The sequence below is a fragment of the Ascaphus truei genome, chromosome 9 (genome assembly GCF_040206685.1).
Source record: "Ascaphus truei isolate aAscTru1 chromosome 9, aAscTru1.hap1, whole genome shotgun sequence".
Lineage (NCBI taxonomy): Eukaryota > Metazoa > Chordata > Amphibia > Anura > Ascaphidae > Ascaphus > Ascaphus truei.
Genome location: NC_134491.1, coordinates 29,928,668 through 29,947,707, shown reverse-complemented (window position 1 = coordinate 29,947,707; position 19,040 = coordinate 29,928,668). Strand labels below are relative to the sequence as shown.

General features: G+C 44.7%; 1 protein-coding gene across 6 annotated transcripts in view; it reads right to left on the bottom strand.

Annotated features, from left to right (window-relative positions):
* The window catches only part of PCNX1 (pecanex 1), a 127,915-nt gene that overhangs the window by 91,938 nt on the left and 16,937 nt on the right, over window positions 1-19,040 (bottom strand). For all 6 annotated transcript variants that reach the window (XM_075614209.1, XM_075614210.1, XM_075614211.1 and 3 more), the window contains exons 2-4: window positions 4,991-5,199; window positions 3,797-3,902; window positions 3,129-3,168 (exon numbers count right to left, since the gene is read on the bottom strand). In XM_075614209.1, the coding sequence (XP_075470324.1) occupies window positions 3,129-3,168; window positions 3,797-3,902; window positions 4,991-5,199 (355 nt within the window). The remainder of the gene's footprint in view (window positions 1-3,128; window positions 3,169-3,796; window positions 3,903-4,990; window positions 5,200-19,040) is intronic.

The following is a 19,040-nucleotide window of genomic DNA, read 5'->3' as shown; positions in this document are numbered from 1 at the left end:
CGGAATAAGTTGAAACAGCGGGCGGTGGTAGCTTGGTGGCGGCAGGAAAAGACATGCGATCGAGCAGGAGCAGAACAGCACAGGAGACGGCAGGGGAGGAACCCGCTGTAGCACCGGAAGTTGACTGGTGTCTGACTTCCAGTGCCACAGCGTGTTCCTCCCCTGCCGTCTCCTGTGCTGCTCTGCACGCAAGTCTTCACCTGCCGCCACCAAGCCACCACCCGCTGTCTCAACTTCTTCCCTCTGCTGACATGGTTTCTACTGCCGCCAGCTGTCTGGCTCCTGTGCCCCTCCACTCCCGCCGGTAAGCGAGGGGGGGGGGGGAAGCATGCAAGTTAACCAAGCCTCTACCTGGTCTATAAGACCTTGCATCCTGAAAACCTCATCTTGGAGGCCTGGCAAATGGTGGGAGCTTGAAGTGCACCTTCATAAAGGTAAAGACACTAGTCTATTTTTGGACAAGGCATCAACAGCCTATCTTTTAAGCCATAGCGCTCTTCTCACAGCTATAATATGCCGAGAATCTAGCTGCTAGCCTCATGTCATGTCTTGATGTTCATGCTTCAATTTTATCTCCCAGATTGGATATCCAAATTCTGACTGTCCTTGACATACAGGCCATTATTGTAGCTGGTTTCACCGTCATTACTATAGCAGAATATTGTTTACGTTAAAAAAAAAACGCATTCTTCGATCCATAAGATCCTTAAAGGAAGATCCATCCTCTAGAGGGGTCATTTTATATCTTACCATCTTGGCGACAGCTGCGATATTACCCAGGTTCTCTGCAGTCCTCTTTACTGAAGGAGTACATTTGCATGAATGTTCTAGTCACTACTGGTCTTTTATCCAGTGAGGACCATTCAGTCTTCACAATGTCCTTAATAAAACTTAACAGGAAAAGATCTCGACTATTTTTAGAGCTAAAAAAGTTTATTCGAGGAACCCCCAGCTCTTCTCTGGTATCAAAATTCCATGTTAATATCATTCTTAATGAGCTTGTCAATAGCCTCCATCTTAAAGCAACCCAATCCAACTTGGGTCTCTTACTCCATCAACGTGGAATCGAAGTTCTGAGATACTTGCCTGCTCTAAATAATCAATGGAACGGTCAGACAGCAAATCCAATTAAATCTGTGATTTGGGCCTTTTTAAGGACCCCTAAGACTGTGCTTTATCAACAGACTGCACAAGTGACGTTTTCATCCAGTCAATGAAAGTAGTTAAGAGTAGGATTTTCTTCCTCAGACTATTAATAAGGGAACAAATCTTCTCCATGTGCAGCTCATTACAATGAGGTGCGGTGATTAATGAGCAGATGCCAAATATCTGCTTAGTAGCAAACTGTAGTTTAGCCACAGAAACTCTTTCCTAGGCTTAATAATCTGAGCCCCTTACTGAGGCTGCTCTGTTTCACGGCCCCCTGAAGCCCTAGAAAGAAGGCTAGCAGTATGTCCGTTTTATCAATAAGGGAATAAATAAGCAGGGAAAAAATGCTTTTCAATAACTGGCATCCAGAACCAGCTTCCTTGTTTGTGGCAAACTGACCTTTGGCGCAAAAAAAAAAAAATTACGTCATCTGCCGGTGCTAAGTCGTGCCATCTCCACTCCAGATAGAAGCAGCTCCAGTGGCCTCAGGGGAAAGATGCCTAGCAACACTGAAACAGGGCTGTATGTGGCTGGCAATAGCATTACCATGGCGGCATGAAAGCATCTGACAAAGTAAGATGGGGAAATGGTAGGGAAATGGCATCCTCCTTACTCTGTTTAGGGCGGCATCCACGCAGCCGTCAGAAAAAGTACACATGAAAAAATAAAACTGTCGCGGACCCTGCCTGATGTCCTTTCTTTAGCGGAGGTAGGACAAGAATAGCTGACCAGGGTGAATAACGTCCCCTCATACAGTGGTCACAAGAAGTGCTTATCCTACCAGCTGTGAGGAGGAGGAGCTATCCCATTGGCTGCCATAGAGGATGTAGAAGAAAATGAAGGTAGCTAATGCAAAAAGGCAGAGCCTGCGGCAGACAATTCAATGGGAGAATGTACGAGGTCATGTACTCCAACCACAGCAAAGCTTGGCTAAAAGTGTGCTATGGAATATGGAAGACCTCTTAAGAGGAGACATTTATTGGAAGCAGCATAACAATTGCATTCGTTTTCATGTATAACAAAGCAGTAAAGGGATAACACCTATAACCATCACAACTGCTGTACAGATTAGGGCGATTCAAGTTCAGTCTAAGGGCCACCAACAGCAAAATGTTTAGTTTTGTATTGTCCTGAAGACCTGGCCTGTTTGAGGCTTCAACTTGAATCACTGGGTATAGAGCAAGGCATACTGTAGACAGCCATGTTAACCCTGCGAGATGTGCGAGGAGCCTTAAAGTCTAGTGAGAGGGTAATAGATAAGAAAATGGTCAGGATAGCCAGGCCAAGTAAACCTCCATGAAGCTCTGGGTGCCTATTTAAATATATTTTTGTAAAATCATCAAATCATATGCATGTGTAAAAATTTATTTTTATGAACTCCGTCAAATGATGGAAAATAACCTCCAATTTTAACAACCAGACATTCCCTGTGTATGCAGCATATTTAGTTTCTAAGCAGTTGACGATTAACCCAACATAAAATACTTGTAAAAAAAAATTAATCTTCACAATGTCTAGACCTACAGTGGAAATACTGATAGGTAATGGGAAAAAAAATATACACACAATTCTTAGCTGTATATTTATACTTCTGAAAAAGTTATATTACAAACATTTGCATGGAAAAATGATATGTGCCATTTACAAAAAACTATTAAAGCCATAATACTGCATTTTATGGATTGTATTTTTTATTAAATTGAGAGCTGGGGAACTTTAGGGCAGGTGTACATAAATCGCAATAATCAGGAGTCACTTGGTTCTGAAGATACTACGTCTTAAAATAGGTCTTCCAGCATCGCCACCATTAGTGACTGAAAACAGCGAAAATTCTCACAACTGGAGGGCTGGAATGCCAAGTGTTTAACTAGAAGTACGCCCAGCATGGCGTTTTTAAATTCCTATAGAACAGTTCACTACTACTTGATAAACATGTATTCTAATAGCTAAAACATTTTTTGTACTCATTTTGATCATACCTTTGCTTGCTGATGCTGCTCCATATCTAGACATACCAACCTGTTTAAAAAAAAAAAAAAAGACATAAGTGAAGAATTGTAGGAATTTATTGTAGGAATTGACCAGGTTTTTAGAAATACAGTGTACCATCATCTTATTATGTCTAGTCATCCATCAGCTTCCCCACAGGTATCTCAGTCCAATCTCTGTCCTTCAGGGCACGTTCATACTTGACTAAGCAAGCTATTTTAGTGACCATCAGATTGAGGTCAACAGTTTAAAGGTGCAGTCCTTTCTAGGACCAATATGAAAGGTCAGTGATATTTATCTTGGACCTTTTTCTTTTTAACAAACATGGGGAACGGTTTGACTTCCTTTATCTCCTCGCAGTTAAGTAGAACCTTCTCCCAATCAGTGACCACCCCTATCCTAACCCTTGACCTGACTGGTCCGCTAACCGAATAGGTACAGAATAAAGGCAGAGGGGATACCACTTCAATGTCCCATCAACATTTTTCTGTAACCATGATTTTCATTGTCTAAGGAAAACAATTAAATTATTAACTTGTTTACAGACAATTTTAACCAAACAGGACTGCCCCTTCAGAGCCTGTCTTGATGAATTTTTGAATATGAGCTTTATTGTGGACTTCAGTTGTGAGACTTGTACTTTGATTGAGTCTCATACCTGAATGCTTGGGTCCAACCCAGAGTAGGAATTACGTGAACTGCATCCGACAGGAGGAGTCGCTTCTCTTACAAACTCCGACATCTCAATCCCTCCACCTGGATCCCTGCCAGAGAAGAAAGTCAAATGTCAGGTGCGCGCATGTTTGTGCAGTTACTGCAAAATGAGTCCAACCACAAAAGGAGCAAATGTGAAAAACAGAAGACTTTGTAGTTTCCAACTTACTGCATTTAAAAACTGAACATATTACAAAGTAAGCAATTAAATGATTAAGTGACTACAGGCATACCCCGCATTAACATACGCAATGGGACCGGAGCATGTATGTAAAGCGAAAATGTACTTAAAGTGAAGCACTACCTTTTTTCCCCACTTATGGATGCATGTACTGTACTGCAATCGTCATATACGTGCATAACTGATGTAAATAATGCATGTGTAACAGGCTCTATAGTCCCAGCTTCGGTACAGGTAGGGAGCCGGTATTGCTGTTCAGGACGTGCTGACAGGCGCATGCGCGAGCTGCCGTTTGCCTATTGGGCGATATGTCCTTACTCGCGAGTGTACTTAAAGTGAGTGTCCTTAAACCGGGGTATGCCTGTATAGAGTTAAGAACATGCATCAGTAAATAATAGCGTATGTTTGTAAGATTGATCATGCATGTAATGGCAGGCTGCAAATCTGTTTAGGACGAAGCTCAAAATGTTAATACAAATGTATATACAAAGCAAAACCACCGTGATCATTTTCTCTCTTTAGGAGGTAGGACAGGTTCAATTTTTAATGGTTGCAGTGTCCCAATTGACATTACATATCAGAAGTGATAGGAGTCCTAAATATTTTGGAGCAGCACAAAAATGCCATGTTTCTGAGTGCTGCTGATGTGTAAAATGTAGAGCAAGAAAAAGGACAATATGCTTGAGCTATTCCAAAGGCAGAATTGAGGGATATTAATGAGGCGTCTCGTATTTGTGCTCATGTGTATGACAGGTCAGAGGGCTAGGTCATTCACAAATAATTTAGAAAGGATCTCAAACAGATTTCTTAAAAATGTATATTCTAATTGTATATACTTTTTTTCAGCTTAAATGCAGCCTTACAAATTAATTTTTTACAGGTCCAATTGGAAAACTAGAAGACTAGTAGTGTCTGGTCACTCCCCACTGCCAGCTCTTCCTCGCTCCCTTTTCTTACCCGGGTCCATTGCTGTCCTCTCTTCTAGCTGAGCTATCGCTCCGCTCTGCCTTTGTCGCCCGCTCTGTCAACTCGCTGGCGCTTCTCTCCACAATTTCCCCTTCATCCAGAGCCCGGTGTAAACGGTAGTTCACCAGTTTCAAGACGATGAAGACAGCTGCTACCACGGGGCAGTACACCGCAACAATCACTAGTGAGGAGCGGAGTGCCTGAGAAGAGAATAACCAGGGTTAATTTACTTGGGGGGCGAGAACTCACCTTTTCTACATACAATACAAATGAGCCTAGAAAGGTCTAGCCACACCTGTTTTGTACTCTTCGTAGGGCGATAATTTACATATAAAACTCTAACTGCAATTCAGTTCCAAAGCCTTTTTTCTATTTTCCATTTCATTACTACAGATTACATATAAAATCAAATCATTGCAACAGGAAAGAAACAAAAAAGACCACCACAAAACTGTATGATTAAAAATAATCAAGGTTCATTGAAATCGATGAAGGCTAAAAGGAGGTCTATAAGTTCACATGGACAAAACGATGTCCCCACGTGTTTTACAGCTATGCTGGGTATCTGTGTGTTTATTAACTTTGTCCAGCTGGTCTCAGCTGTTTTGGAGGTCATTGGCCCCTCCCTCCCAGGGTTTAAGTTCGACCCTCCCCACTTTCCAGGTGAGCAGGTCTTGCATACAGCTGGTTTGACAGATCCAATGCGATCATTCTTCCTCTAATTATAGAGGTAAATAAGAATTTTAATCAGTTAGTGTTAGGAGCTGCTAATGGTCATGCCTTGATGTGGCTAGCAGGCTTTTCACGCTTTGGCCAAGGAGTTTAACTAAATGACCCTTTTTCAAGAGACATATAGGTATTTCACTGTATTTTTGTCATATTAGATGTAGCTTTGGGCTTTTGTTTTTTGTTGTATACATTTAGCCACGCCCACTAGAACTCCAATTGACATATACATAAATATTATGTGGTAATTTTTGGGGTTCCTTAGAGCTTGCTGGGTATCTGTGTGTTCATTTCATGTGTTCAAACAAAATAATAACATAAAATCTGCAACATCCCCCATTGCTGGGATGACCTAAGATTAGCAGGAGAATTCTGACTACCCCGACGACAGGGGCGGGGGGGGGGGGGGCTTGGCTCTCCACTGTCTCATGAGCCGCCAAATTATCAGAAGTAGTCACTTGGCACTGGGACCATAGTTTAAGGTGGGTAGAACTGGAGTCTATGACCAACCCATTGTCACCCGATAAACTAAATATGGCTACCACCACAGCATAGAAGACAAGTTAGAGATTCACTCCTGACCAAATCAGTCAAAAATCTCCCATTGTCCTTTGCACACATGCAGCAGACACTGGAATTGGTTTGCCACACTGTTTAGATAGTGGGCATTATCTTGCAGGATGCTCTCTTGGGTCTAACCACTTGACCCGGTGCATCAGATTGTTTAGACCGCAAGCAAGCTGTTGATGCGGATTCTTGGGCTTAGTCCCTACTGGTCGCGAGCTATGACGTGCGCAGCGCGAACAAGATACGGCCCTCTATGGGGCCTGCCCCAGTCACTGCCGCCGCGTGCCTGCAAAAGGGCGTGATTATACCCAAAGCGCCGCCGCGCACTTCAAAATCAAATTGCAACGATCCAAAGAATGTTAAATACCGCGCACAATGCGCACAACGTGCACAGACAGGAACTGCGGGGCGGCAGACAGGAGAACAGACCTTGGATTTTGTTTTAAGCAGGCGACGGCCGTGTCACGTGAGCGGTTCATTCAATGAGAGCAAACCGCCCACGACCACGCCTCCCTGTCTCCTCCGGCTGCCTCCTGCCTGCAGTACACATCCCGCTCAGACACATCACAATGATGCCTCAAAATCGCGCGCACGCCCAGCCAGAGCTGGTATAATTGTAGCCAAAAGCGCGATTGCCTTTGCCAAAAGACAAAAATGTTGTCTTCTGGTGCAGCGGCCGAGCGTTTGCCACGTCGCGGCAGTGCAGCCAATGCCGCGTGATGTCATGGCCACACCCCTACCACACCGCCCGATCTCCTGATCTCCTCCTGACCACAGACAGCAGCTGAAACTGGTGCACGCACCGCCAGGCGCTCAGACGTGCGCGCAGTGAGTGGGGCCTTAGCCTTATAATTGAAAAACAATTTGGTTTAACTACGCTCACATGTGCTAATTAAGTTTGTTGTACCAACCAGGTGACTTTCTACATGTATATAAGTAAACTTACAACAGCCATTGCTGCTAGCAGCCTTTGCTCTTAAGCAGAAATGCTTTTAAGTAGAAATCTTTCAAGTAGTGGAAGTTTAAAAAAGGAAGTTCAAAAAGAAGTGGAAAAAGTGGACACACTCTACTGCTTCTGATTCCTGCATTTGAACTACGCTGGAAAGGAGGTTATCATCCCACTCTGCACATCTCAACACATTACTATTGCTGTGATGCCACCTTTACTTTTTATATTTACTGTAACCTCACTTATTTTCAAATTATGCACTTCCTTCCACCAGCCTCATGTCTCTAACTCTATTCATATTTCGCCATCTCTCCTTACTTCACCACTTCTCAGTTTACATGAACTCCTCTCTTACCTGCGCCCTCTGTCACCACACAGTTATGCCGCCTGCACTAAAACACACCCCTACAAATCATCCTCACAAATTCTCTTTCTGTCCATGCTTCTCCTCCTTGCTTCTGGGGATATCTCTCCCAATCCTGGTCCCTGCCTTATTTCTACTTGCTCTCGTCCTCGCCTTCCACATGCAACTTCTACTCCTTCTGGTGTCAACCCCTCTAACCTCATACCCATCCCCTGCCACCCTCCCTCCTCTCTCCCTTTCTCCTGTGCACTTTGGAATGCTCGCTCCCTCTCTAACAAGTTCCTCTCTGTGCATGACTTCTTTCTCTCTCACTCCCTGCTTCTCTTTGCTATAACTGAGACCTGGCTCACTCAGTCTGACTCTGCTCTGGAAGCTGCCCTCTCCTACGGTGGCCTTTCCTTCTCCCACACTCCACGCCCTGATGGCAGGGGTGGAGGCGTGGGGCTCCTGCTCTCCTCTCTCTGCCGTTACAGAACAGTTTCTATTCCCCCCTCTCTTGCTTTTCCCTCCTTCGAGGCTCACACAGTCCAGATCTTCTCTCCTCTCCCGGTCCATGTGGCGGTCATCTATCGCCCACCTTCCTCTACTCATCCCCCTTCTGCCTTTCTCTCTCACTTTGAATCCTGGCTCTCTTTCTTTCTCTCCTCAGACTCCCCTGTTCTTCTCCTTGGGGACTTCAATTGCCACATTGATGACCCCTCTCTCCCTTGGGCTTCCCGCTTTCTTTCTCTAACCTCTTCTTTTGGCCTTCAACAGTGGACTGCAGCCAGCACCCACAAGGATGGCCACTACTTAGACCTGGTTTTCACTAAAAACTTCTCTCTCTCCGACTTCTCCATTTCCCCTTTTCCTCTCTCTGACCATCACCTCATCTCATTTTCTCTCTCTCGCTTCTCTCCATCTCCATCTCCATCTCGCCCTCGTTTTTGCAGAAACCTGCACTCTATTAACCTACCAGCTCTTGATTCCACTTTACGCTCCTCCCTCTCCTCTCTCAGTTCCACTTCAGACCCTGACAACCTGGTCAGGAACTACAACTCTGCCTTATCTTCCTCTCTTGATCTTCATGCCCCACTTTCTCTCTGCCGTCCTCGCCCTTCTAACCCCAGACCCTGGCTAAACTCCCACACACGCATGCTGCGTTCCTCCACTCGTTCCTCTGAACGCCTCTGGAGGAAATCTCATACGCTCGCAGACTTCATTCACTACAAATTTATGCTATCCTGTTTCAACTCTGCCCTCTTTCAGGCTAAACAAACCTACTTTTCATCACTAATCAACACACACAAGTCTAACCCACGCCGTCTCTTTTCTGTCTTTGACTCTCTACTCAGACCACCCTCAGCTGCCTCCTCTTCTTCATCCATCTCACCTCAGGACTTTGCTGACTTTTTTAAGAAAAAGGTGGAGTCCATACGGCAGAACATCCCATCTGTTGCCTCCTCCCATCCCACAATGCTTCCCAACTCTCCTCCTGTCTTTCTTGACTCTTTTTCTGCTATCTCGGAGGATGTATCACTGCTGATCTCCTCTTCGCCCTCTACCACTTGCCCACTTGACCCCATTCCCTCCCATCTCCTAAAACCTCTTGCTCCTTCTATAATCCCTATGCTCACACAGATCTTTAACTCTTCCCTCTACTCTGGTACCTTTCCTTCATCCTTCAAGCATGCAACCGTTATACCATTACTCAAAAACAGCAAGCTTGACCCTACCTGTCCTTCTAACTATCGACCTGTCTCCCTCCTGCCTTTTGCCTCCAAACTCCTTGAACGTCTTGTATTCTCTCGATTGCTACACTTTCTCAACACCTATTCTGTACTAGACCCTCTACAATCTGGCTTCCGCACTGCTCACTCTACTGAAACAGCCCTCACTAAAATAACTGACGACCTCCACGCTGCCAAAGACAGAGGTCATTACACTCTGCTCATATTACTCGACCTCTCTGCAGCATTCGACACCGTGGACCACCCTCTTCTCCTTCACATTCTCCATACTCTTGGTATTCGGAACAAAGCTTTATCCTGGATCTCCTCTTACCTCTCCCATCGTACCTTCAGTGTCTCTTTTGCTAACACCTCCTCCTCCTCTATTGATCTCTCTGTGGGGGTACCCCAGGGCTCTGTCCTGGGACCCCTTCTCTTTTCTCTCTACACACTCTCTCTAGGTGACCTAATCACATCTTTTGGGTTTAAATATCACCTCTATGCTGACGACACACAAATTTACCTTTCAACCCCTGACCTTACACCTGCTATACAGACCAAAGTTTCTGAATGCCTCTCTGGAATATCATCCTGGATGGCCATCCGCCGACTGAAACTTAACATGGCAAAAACAGAGCTCCTTATACTACCTCCCAAACCTGGCCCTACTACATCCTTCCACATTGCTATTGGAAATACGATCATTCACCCAGTAGCCCAAGCACGCTGCCTAGGGGTCACACTTGATTCCTCTCTCTCATTCTCCTCTCATATTCAAAACGTTTCTAAAACTTGTCGCTTTTTCCTCCGCAATATCACAAAGATACGCCCTTTCCTCTGTTACTCAACTGCTAAAACTCTGACTCAGGCCCTCATTCTCTCACGTCTCGATTACTGCAACCTCCTGCTGTCCGGCCTTCCTACCTCTCACCTGTCTCCCCTACAATCTATCCTAAACACTGCTGCCAGAATCACTCTACTCTTTCCTAAATCTGTCTCAGCGTCTCCCCTGCTGAAATCACTCTACTGGCTTCCGATTAAATCGCGTATCTCACACTCAATTCTACTGCTCACTTTTAAAGCTTTACATTCTTCTGCCCCTCATTACATCTCAGCCCTAATTTCTCGCTATGCACCATCACGACTCTTGCGTTCTTCTCAAGGATGTCTTCTTTCTACCCCCTTTGTATCTAAAGCTCTCTCCCGCCTTAAACCTTTCTCACTTTCTGCCCCACACCTCTGGAATGCTCTTCCCCTCAATACCCGACTAGCCCCCTCGCTATCCACCTTTAAGACCCACCTTAAGACACATCTGCTTAAAGAAGCATATGAGTAGCACTGGATAATCATGGACACATGACACAAAGCTTGGCCTCCTGCAGACGCACTTACTAGTATTCCCTCCTACTGTCTCTGTACGTTCTCCCTACCTACCAATTAGATTGTAAGCTCCTCGGAGCAGGGACTCCTTCCTTAATGTTACTTTTACAGTATGTCTGAAGCACTTATTCCCATGATGTGTTATTTATATTTGCTATTTATATGACATGTATTACTACTGTGAAGCGCTATGTACATTTTATGGCGCTATACAAATAAAGACATACATACATACATTATACGTGCCTGTGTGAGTTTGACCTGATTACTATCTGTGGGGATGGGGGGGTGGGGGAGGGAATCTTCCTATAGATTGCACGGTCCAGGTAACAAACATCATAGCAAGGAGCACCTTTCCACGCCTAAATAATTTATCATGGCAAAGCACCGAGTAATGTTCTCACAACCCAGGGGGAGAAGAAACCCAGTATTGAGGAGTTTCGAAACGCGTAGGAGGATTCTTGGTCTTCCAGGGACACCGTAGCTGTGCAAACCAGACGGTGACGTCAGCGGGAGGAGACGGTGAAACTACTCTGTCGGCAGCAAACCACGAGGACCGTAACACTTTCCCCCCGCATTGAAAGGACGTCCTGCACCCCATGGCAAGCGGTTACCCCTGCAAAAAGACCCCGAACCACTGTACATGTCCTACTCATGGATGGTGAGTAGGATTTCAATTTTACTCAACGGCGGAGCAAAGTAGCTTCTTAAAGCACAAGCGCTTGGAAGCACAATTCTTAAACTAGCAGGAGAAAAGTCAACTGTTTATTAATTATATACATGTTTTATGTCAATTGAGGTTACAATTGTTTTAACCAATAAATGCTCTGTATATCTTGCCCCATATGGTCATTTATGCCCCAAGGTAATACACTATTGCGGTGTTTTTTGTTTGCTTCTTGTCACCCTCTCTGAGGTATTCCCGGTTTGAAAAAACATCACAGAAGATTCCATTCCAGTCCATATCCTAAGCGCCATAGGAGGCTACTCCACACGAATCTTCTCATCCGGTTGGAAGATACCGGATTTACCTCCCAGGCAGCTCAAGGACTACCTTCACTAACTGTATCACAGGTTTTGTTCCAATATATGTACTGTTTATAACACTGTATTATTCTGTATACACTAGCGCTTATATTGCACTTATTATTTTTCCCCCATAAAGGAAAAAACAACGGAAAAAACACAAACTAAGTGCAGACTGTAAACTTCAATATAGCAGTATGTGAGGAAACTTGGCTCTTCTGTAAAGCCTACTCACAGGATGGCAGATGAATAAGGGCAATAACTGGATCTGTTGAATCTGTGATGTCGTCTGGATACACAGGACAGCTCTCACACATAAGCATCAGGTAGATAGGAACATGGAAGAATAAAAAGAAATCTCCATGGTGCAGATCAGTATAAAAAGGATAACTTTATGGTGTAGTTTAAAAATGTGCACTTACAATAACAAAGACAATATCAAGCATTTAGCACTTATACCAAGTGACTAGGAGTGTCTGGATATGGCCACCGCTCACCGCACCTGTTTGTCCTCTCCACGCAGCAGTGATACTGGAATTGCCTCCAGGAACAGGCGTGACTGCCACACCTCCAAGGTATCCCCTCTATGCCCCGAGAAGGCAGGCTCGATCACCGCGCTGCTGTATCTGTCCCCTGGATGCCGGGTGAATCACCTCCAGTCTGATTTTTGTGGCGATCCGTCACATTTCAGAATCTCTTTACAGAAGAGCCAAGTTTCCTCACATACTGCTATATTGAAGTTTACAGTCTGCACTTAGTTTGTGTTTTTCGTTGTTTTTTCCTTTATGCTCCCCCTGGGTTGTGAGAACATATATCGATCATCTGGGACCAGTGAAGACAGTCCCTTCCAGAGGGTTTGAGCAGGGGTTACAACCATTTATATACGGTTTTTTTCACTATTATCAGTCACTTATATATTGTATGCACTTAAGTTATTATAAGTATTTTTATACACTTTATTAATTATTCACTTATAGAGTGGTGAACACTAGTATTGTTTCAGCGCCTTCTTTACACTATCACCTTGTCACAAAGCACCGAGTAAAACAATAAACCCTTGCCCTGAGGAGCTTTTTAATTGGATTTAACTCAATTGTAGTGCCACTGATACAAAAGACATTTTTCTCCTAATGTCACACAGCTGGTGTTTAGTCTGAAACCCATTCAGAGACAAGTGCCTTCAATACATCAGGACAGTGCGCTCTGCTGTTCTTTAGTAAACAAGCAAAGTTAAAGTCCCCACTGATTCATTATTCTGGTAATGTGAACAAAAATAGACTATGATTGGTGTCAAAGCAGCAGAGGTTTCTGTAAATAATGCACCTGTGGTGGGAAGCTTTTTTGAGTAAAGATCTGTAATTGGGCAATTTAAAAACTCAAATTTATAGGGACACAACATGCTATAAAGCAGCAACCAATGTACTCCATCCAGTCTTCTGCACTTGTAATAACCAACATGCATAGCATCGCTGTGCAGGGCTGGGAAAATACTTTGGTTTCATTCCGATATGAGAGAATGTTCCTAAACAAACAGCATCTCAAGGGAAAAACCTGTACAACTGGTGCATGAAACGTTCATGCGAGTAAAGTACTTTAATTCCTTTGCAGATACAAAGACTGTCCGCATACTGCAGATTCCAGTAGTGAATTAGGGAACTGGCTATTTTGCATGGCCAAGTGTTGGATTACTATATGCCAACTGCTGTGTGTGTTAAATTGATTTACATCACACACATAGCTGCACAGCTAGACAAATTAAATTAAAGCTGCAGTTCAAGCCATCATGGGAAAAAAATTCATCCAGTATGCTCATCAATACTATCAAAGTGATTAGCTAAATTGCTGATCAATCCGTTCTCCTGTAATCTATCACTGAAGATTCGGCTCGGGGTTCACTATCATGGGTACTCTTCTGCTGCACTGCCAGCCAAAGTTCTGCAAGGAAGATCATGTGACCAGGACGACGCTAGATTCAATTGGTTCACTGCTAGAGGGGGCAGCGCTCAAAAGGTGATGCTGTTTCAGAAGGGGATGTGACTGTATATGGTTGCTATAGGAACAAAAATGCTTATTACATTAGAATACATTAAAAATGTCTTAAATTGTTTATTTTTTTAAATGCTACTAATATTTTCTCATAGTAGAGAACCGATTTATTAAAAAAAAAAAAAAACATGTAGGATATTGCTTGAACGGCAGCTTCAAAGACTTGTGCAGGGTCTCGGTGAAAAGGTGAAAACTTCAAAAATTATAGAACTTTCACCAAACATTTAAATGTTGACTGTGTCCATGCCTTTTAATAATCTAATTGGGATTAATGCGATTCAGGCAGGGGAGTCCGGGGGTTGTTTTGAATCATGCTCCATTAATATAAGACAATGTTGCAAATAACTACACAAACAGTACAAGTCAGAACAGTTTAGCAACATTTTCAATGTTGTAGAACATTTCATGTGAATTCACAGATGTAAGGGAAGGGTTAACAGTTTTGAGCATACATTTTCACTTTTATTAAGCATCTATTGGCTGTTGTGTCTCCTGGGCGATTTTCCCAGACTAATAATATGCCCACAGCAATGTAATTCTGGCGAATCAAAAACATTGCCTGCCTGCCCCCCGCACACCATGACTAATTCTACAACTACAGGATATGGCGCTCTAGTTCCAGAGTCCCTTGGAAAGGTGTGGTATAGGAAGATCCCAAAATAAGGTGATTTAACTGTTGGGGGGGAGTGCGGGGCGGAGAGAGAGAGATCATCACTGATAGGAACAGCCTTGTTATAACTGGAAATAAGGTGTTACGTTTATGTGATTATATTAAAGCTCGTTAAAAAGCACGCAACAAGATTGCCTAGGTGGCAGTGAAGCTAATTTACACTTAGTATCTTTGATTTCATTGGAAGAAAATGCACTTAAAGCATGAATCCAAGCCAGCAGATTTATTTTGCAAATCCTTGTTCATTTCAGCTCCGGGGAACCCCTGATTCGGGAGATCATACCTTCACACTAGGTGCCAGTACCCCCTCTCCTCAGCTACCAGGGTTCCCAATATGTTCGCTCTTCAAAGATTTCCCACCCTCTGAACAGATAGGAAGCAGTGATGTCATCAGTGCAGCTTCCTATTGGCTCATGTGATGCGGGAGCTTTAAACTTGAAGGCCCTGCTTGCTGAGCCAGAGCAGCTACTGGCACCGACTTCAGAGGTAAGATTCTCCAAAAGAAGGGGGTCGCCAGAGTTGAAATTAATGGGGTTCAGCTCCAGCGACCCCCTGCTTCAATTTCACAATTAGGTTTGCTTGATTAACATGTTTATCAACTTCCCTATTTATTCATTCCTTTCATAGTAGAGCACCAACTTTTCCTGCCCTCATCCAAGTAGAAAAGGTGTTACCTGAACTGTGCCAGGCAGCAGTGCACCCCAGAACAGCTATAGCTTAGTTAGTAGGCAGGTGAAAAGTAGGCCATCCAGTGAATTACAGTTAGTTATGTGAACCAAACCTGTGCACTTCCTATTAAAGCTGCAGTTCAGTCTTTTTATTTATTTATTTTATTCAATAGTTTCATGTGTGCAATCTCTAATTACCTAAAGAACTGTATAGCTGCCAGTCAATTCGTTCTCCATGTATTGATCGGCGACATTTGGCAACATATTTAGATATGGCATATGTTTTTCCTCTGCTTCTGTCACTCAGTGGAAGCTCATGAATATTCATGAGCACTCCTGCACTGACATGTGCTAGAGGGAGGGCAGGGCTGACAAAGGGGTGTGCCAGGGCTTGTGACAGGACATGAAGGGGCAGTGCCTTAGTAAATGCTTGTTGAAATAGAATACAAGAAAATTGGTCTTTCAAAGTTGTTTTTTTAAAAACAGAAATGCTAAAAGTATTTTTTCTTACTACAGAACTGATTTATTAAAAAAAACACATATGCAGGATATTGACTGAACTGCAGCTTTAAGACACAGAGCCACTGTCCTCAGGTACATGGGAACAGTTAACTTCTTTCACAACAATTTGCGCAAAACCACACATTCTGTTTCTGTCTATGAACATAATTTGGTTAGTAGCGAGTCATTTCCTTCTTAAGGCAAAAGAACGATGACTACCCAGTGACTAAACAAATTGTCATGTTTAACAAGAACGAACGAACACAGAGTAAATAATCTTTATTTCTCACAATCCAAACTCTCAACAGCAGAATTGTGCTGAATGTTTATTTGGATATTTTGAAGTGAGATCTAGCCCTAAAACAGAGCTGTGCCACTACCAGAGAATAAAGGATCACATTTAATTACACCTTTTTAGAGTTCATTTGTAAAAATGTTGATACTTCGAAGGGGTCTTACTACAGGCACAGGCAACAACCACTCTACTCCCCAAATCTATACTGGTTCTCATGTAAGGACACAGAGGAAACACTTGATTGACCAACACTATCCTGGGGCTGCAAAGAAATTCAACTTGTGCAGTTAAGCTTGGTTTTTGGCATGGTCAGAGTTAGGCTTGTTGTATAGTAGGTGCGGGCGCGCCTGTGCGAACGCGCGTGCACGTGACGCACAATTTGTGTGTACGGTCCGTGCTGCCGGGAGTGTCAGGTTTGCAGTGGTATGCGCGCGCATGTGTATACGCGCGCGTGTATGTGCACGTGTGCGGGTGTGTTATTAATTTATTATATATTTTTAAAATTTAAAAAAAAAACTGTAAGAATAAATTATTTATTAACATTGTGTACACACACGCACACTATTGTATGTCTATTTATATAGCGCCATTAATGTTCATAGCGCTTAACAGTAGTAATACACATGGTAATCAAATAAATCTTATACTATATTAGTGAAAGCACTGTATGCCTGTCCGGTGTCCCTAGGGGAAATCTCATTGGTCCCTTGGGCCGCCCGCCCCCGCACACCTCTCATTGGCCTGAGGCGGAGTGACGGGCCACACACACACACACACGCACACACACACACACTAGGTAGGGGGGGGTGTTACATACATTAGCTTGGGGGGGCGCACGATTATGTAGGGGGGGCACGAGCAGCTTGCAGGGAAACCTGGGGGCGCTCCGTGCTGCTGCTTCTATGTCTGTGTCTTGCAGAGGGGGCGGGGCTTCTCTCTTCACACAGACAAGCCCTCCTTATCTTCCTGTTTGCTTCCCGTTTTCAGCAGCATGGGAGGTTGGGGGATCGGAGCATGTCGCCCCCCAGGTGAAATTGTGGACTGATTAACTGTTTTTTGGTGGTGGTGGGGGGAGTGATTGAGTGTGTGTGTGGGGGGATTGAGTGTGTGTGTGTGGGGGGATTGAGTGTGTGTGTGTGGGGGGATTGAGTGTGTGTGTGGGGGGTGGGGGGATTGACTGTGTGTGTGGGGGGTGGGGGGGATTGAGTGTGTGTGGGGGGTGGGGGGGATTGAGTGTGTGTGTGGGGGATTGAGTGTGTGTGTGTGTGTGTGTGTGTGGGGGGGATTGAGTGTGTGTGTGTGTGTGTGTGTGTGTGTGTGTGTGTGTGTGTGTGTGTGTGTGTGTGTGTGTGTGTGTGTGTGTGTGTGTGTGTGTGTGTGTGTGTGTGTGTGTGTGTGTGTGTGTGGGAAGTGTGTGTGTGGGGGGGGGATTGTGTGTGGGGGGGGATTGTGTGTGTGTGTGGGGGGGGGATTGAGTGTGGGGATTGTGTGATTGTGTGTGGGGGGGATTGTGTGGGGGGGTTGTGTGTGTGTGGGGGGGGGATTGTGTGTGTGTGTGTGGGGGGGGGATTGTGTGTGTGTGTGTGGGGGAGGGATTGTGTGTGTGTGTGGGGGGGGGGATTGTGTGTGTGTGTGTGTGGGATGGAGTCCCCCCCCCCTCCCTGCCCTTTGCCCCCCCTCCCTGCCCTTTGCCCCCCCCCTCCCTGTCCTTTGCCCCCTCCCTCCCTGCCCTTTGCCCCCTCCCTCCCTGCCCTTTGCCCCCTCCCTCCCTGCCCTTTGCCCCCCCCACTCCCTGCCCTTTGTCCCCCCCCCTTCCACTCCATGCCCCCTGCCCTTCCACGCCCGGGCGACGCCGGGTATATCAGCTAGTACATAATATAAATAACAGGACATGAGAATAAGTGCTTCAGACATAGAAATAACATTAAGGAAGAGGAGTCCCTGCTCCAAGGAGCTTACAATCTAATTGGTAGGTAGGGAGAACGTACAGAGACAGTAGGAGGGAATTCTGGTAAGTGCGTCTGCAGGGGGCCAAGTTTTATGTATCATGTGTCCAGTATTATCCACAGTGGTATTCATATGCCTCTTTAAACAAGTGTGTCTTAAGGTGGGTCTTTAAGGTGGATAGAGAGGATGCCAGTCGGGTATTGAGGGGAAGGGCATTCCAGAGGTGCGGGGCAGTCAGTGAGAAAGGTTTAAGGTGGGAGAGGGCTTTATATACAAAGGGGGTAGAAAGAAGACATCCTTGAGAAGAACGCAGGAGTCTGGATGGTGCATAGCGAGAAATTAGGGCTGAGATGTAAGGAGGGGCAGAAGAGTGTAAAGCTTTAAAAGTGAGAATTGAGTGTGAGATGCGGAATTTGACCAGAAGCCAGGAGAGGGATTTCAGGAGGGGAGACGCGGAGACAGATTTAGAAAGAGTAGAGCGATTCTGGCAGCAAAGTTTAGGATAGATTGTAGGGGAGATAGGTGAAAGGCAGGAAGGCCGGACAGCAGGAGGTTACAGTAATCAAGATGGGAGAGAATGAGTTTTAGCAGTTGAGCAACAGAGGAACGGGCGTATCTATGTGATATTGCGGAGGAAAAAGCAACAGGTTTTAGAAACGTTTTGAATGTGAGAGAGGAGTCGAGTGAGACCCCTAGGCAGCGTGCTTGGGCTACTGGGTGAATGAGAGAACTTCCAACAGTAATGTGGAAGGAGGTAGTAGGGCCAGTTTTGGGAGGAAGTATAAGGAACTCTGTTTTAGCCATGTTAAGTTTAAGGCAGCAGAGAGCCATCAAGGTTATCGCAGAGAGACATTCAGAAACTTTGGTTTGTACAGCAGGTGTAAGGTCGGGGTAGAAAAGTAAATTTGTGTGTCATCAGCATAGAGGTGATATTTGAACCCAAGAGATGTTATTAAGTCACCTAGAGAAAGTGTGTACAGAGAAAAGAGAAGAGATCAATAGAGGAGGATGAGGTGTTAGCAGAAGAGACACTGAAAGTACGATGGGAGAGGTAAGAGGAGATCCAGGATAGAGCTTTGTTCCGAATACCAAGAGTATGGAGAATGTGAAGGAGAAGAGGGATGTCCAATGTGTCAAATGCTGCAGAGAGGTTGAGAAATATGAGCAGAGTGTAATGACGTCTGTCTTTGGCA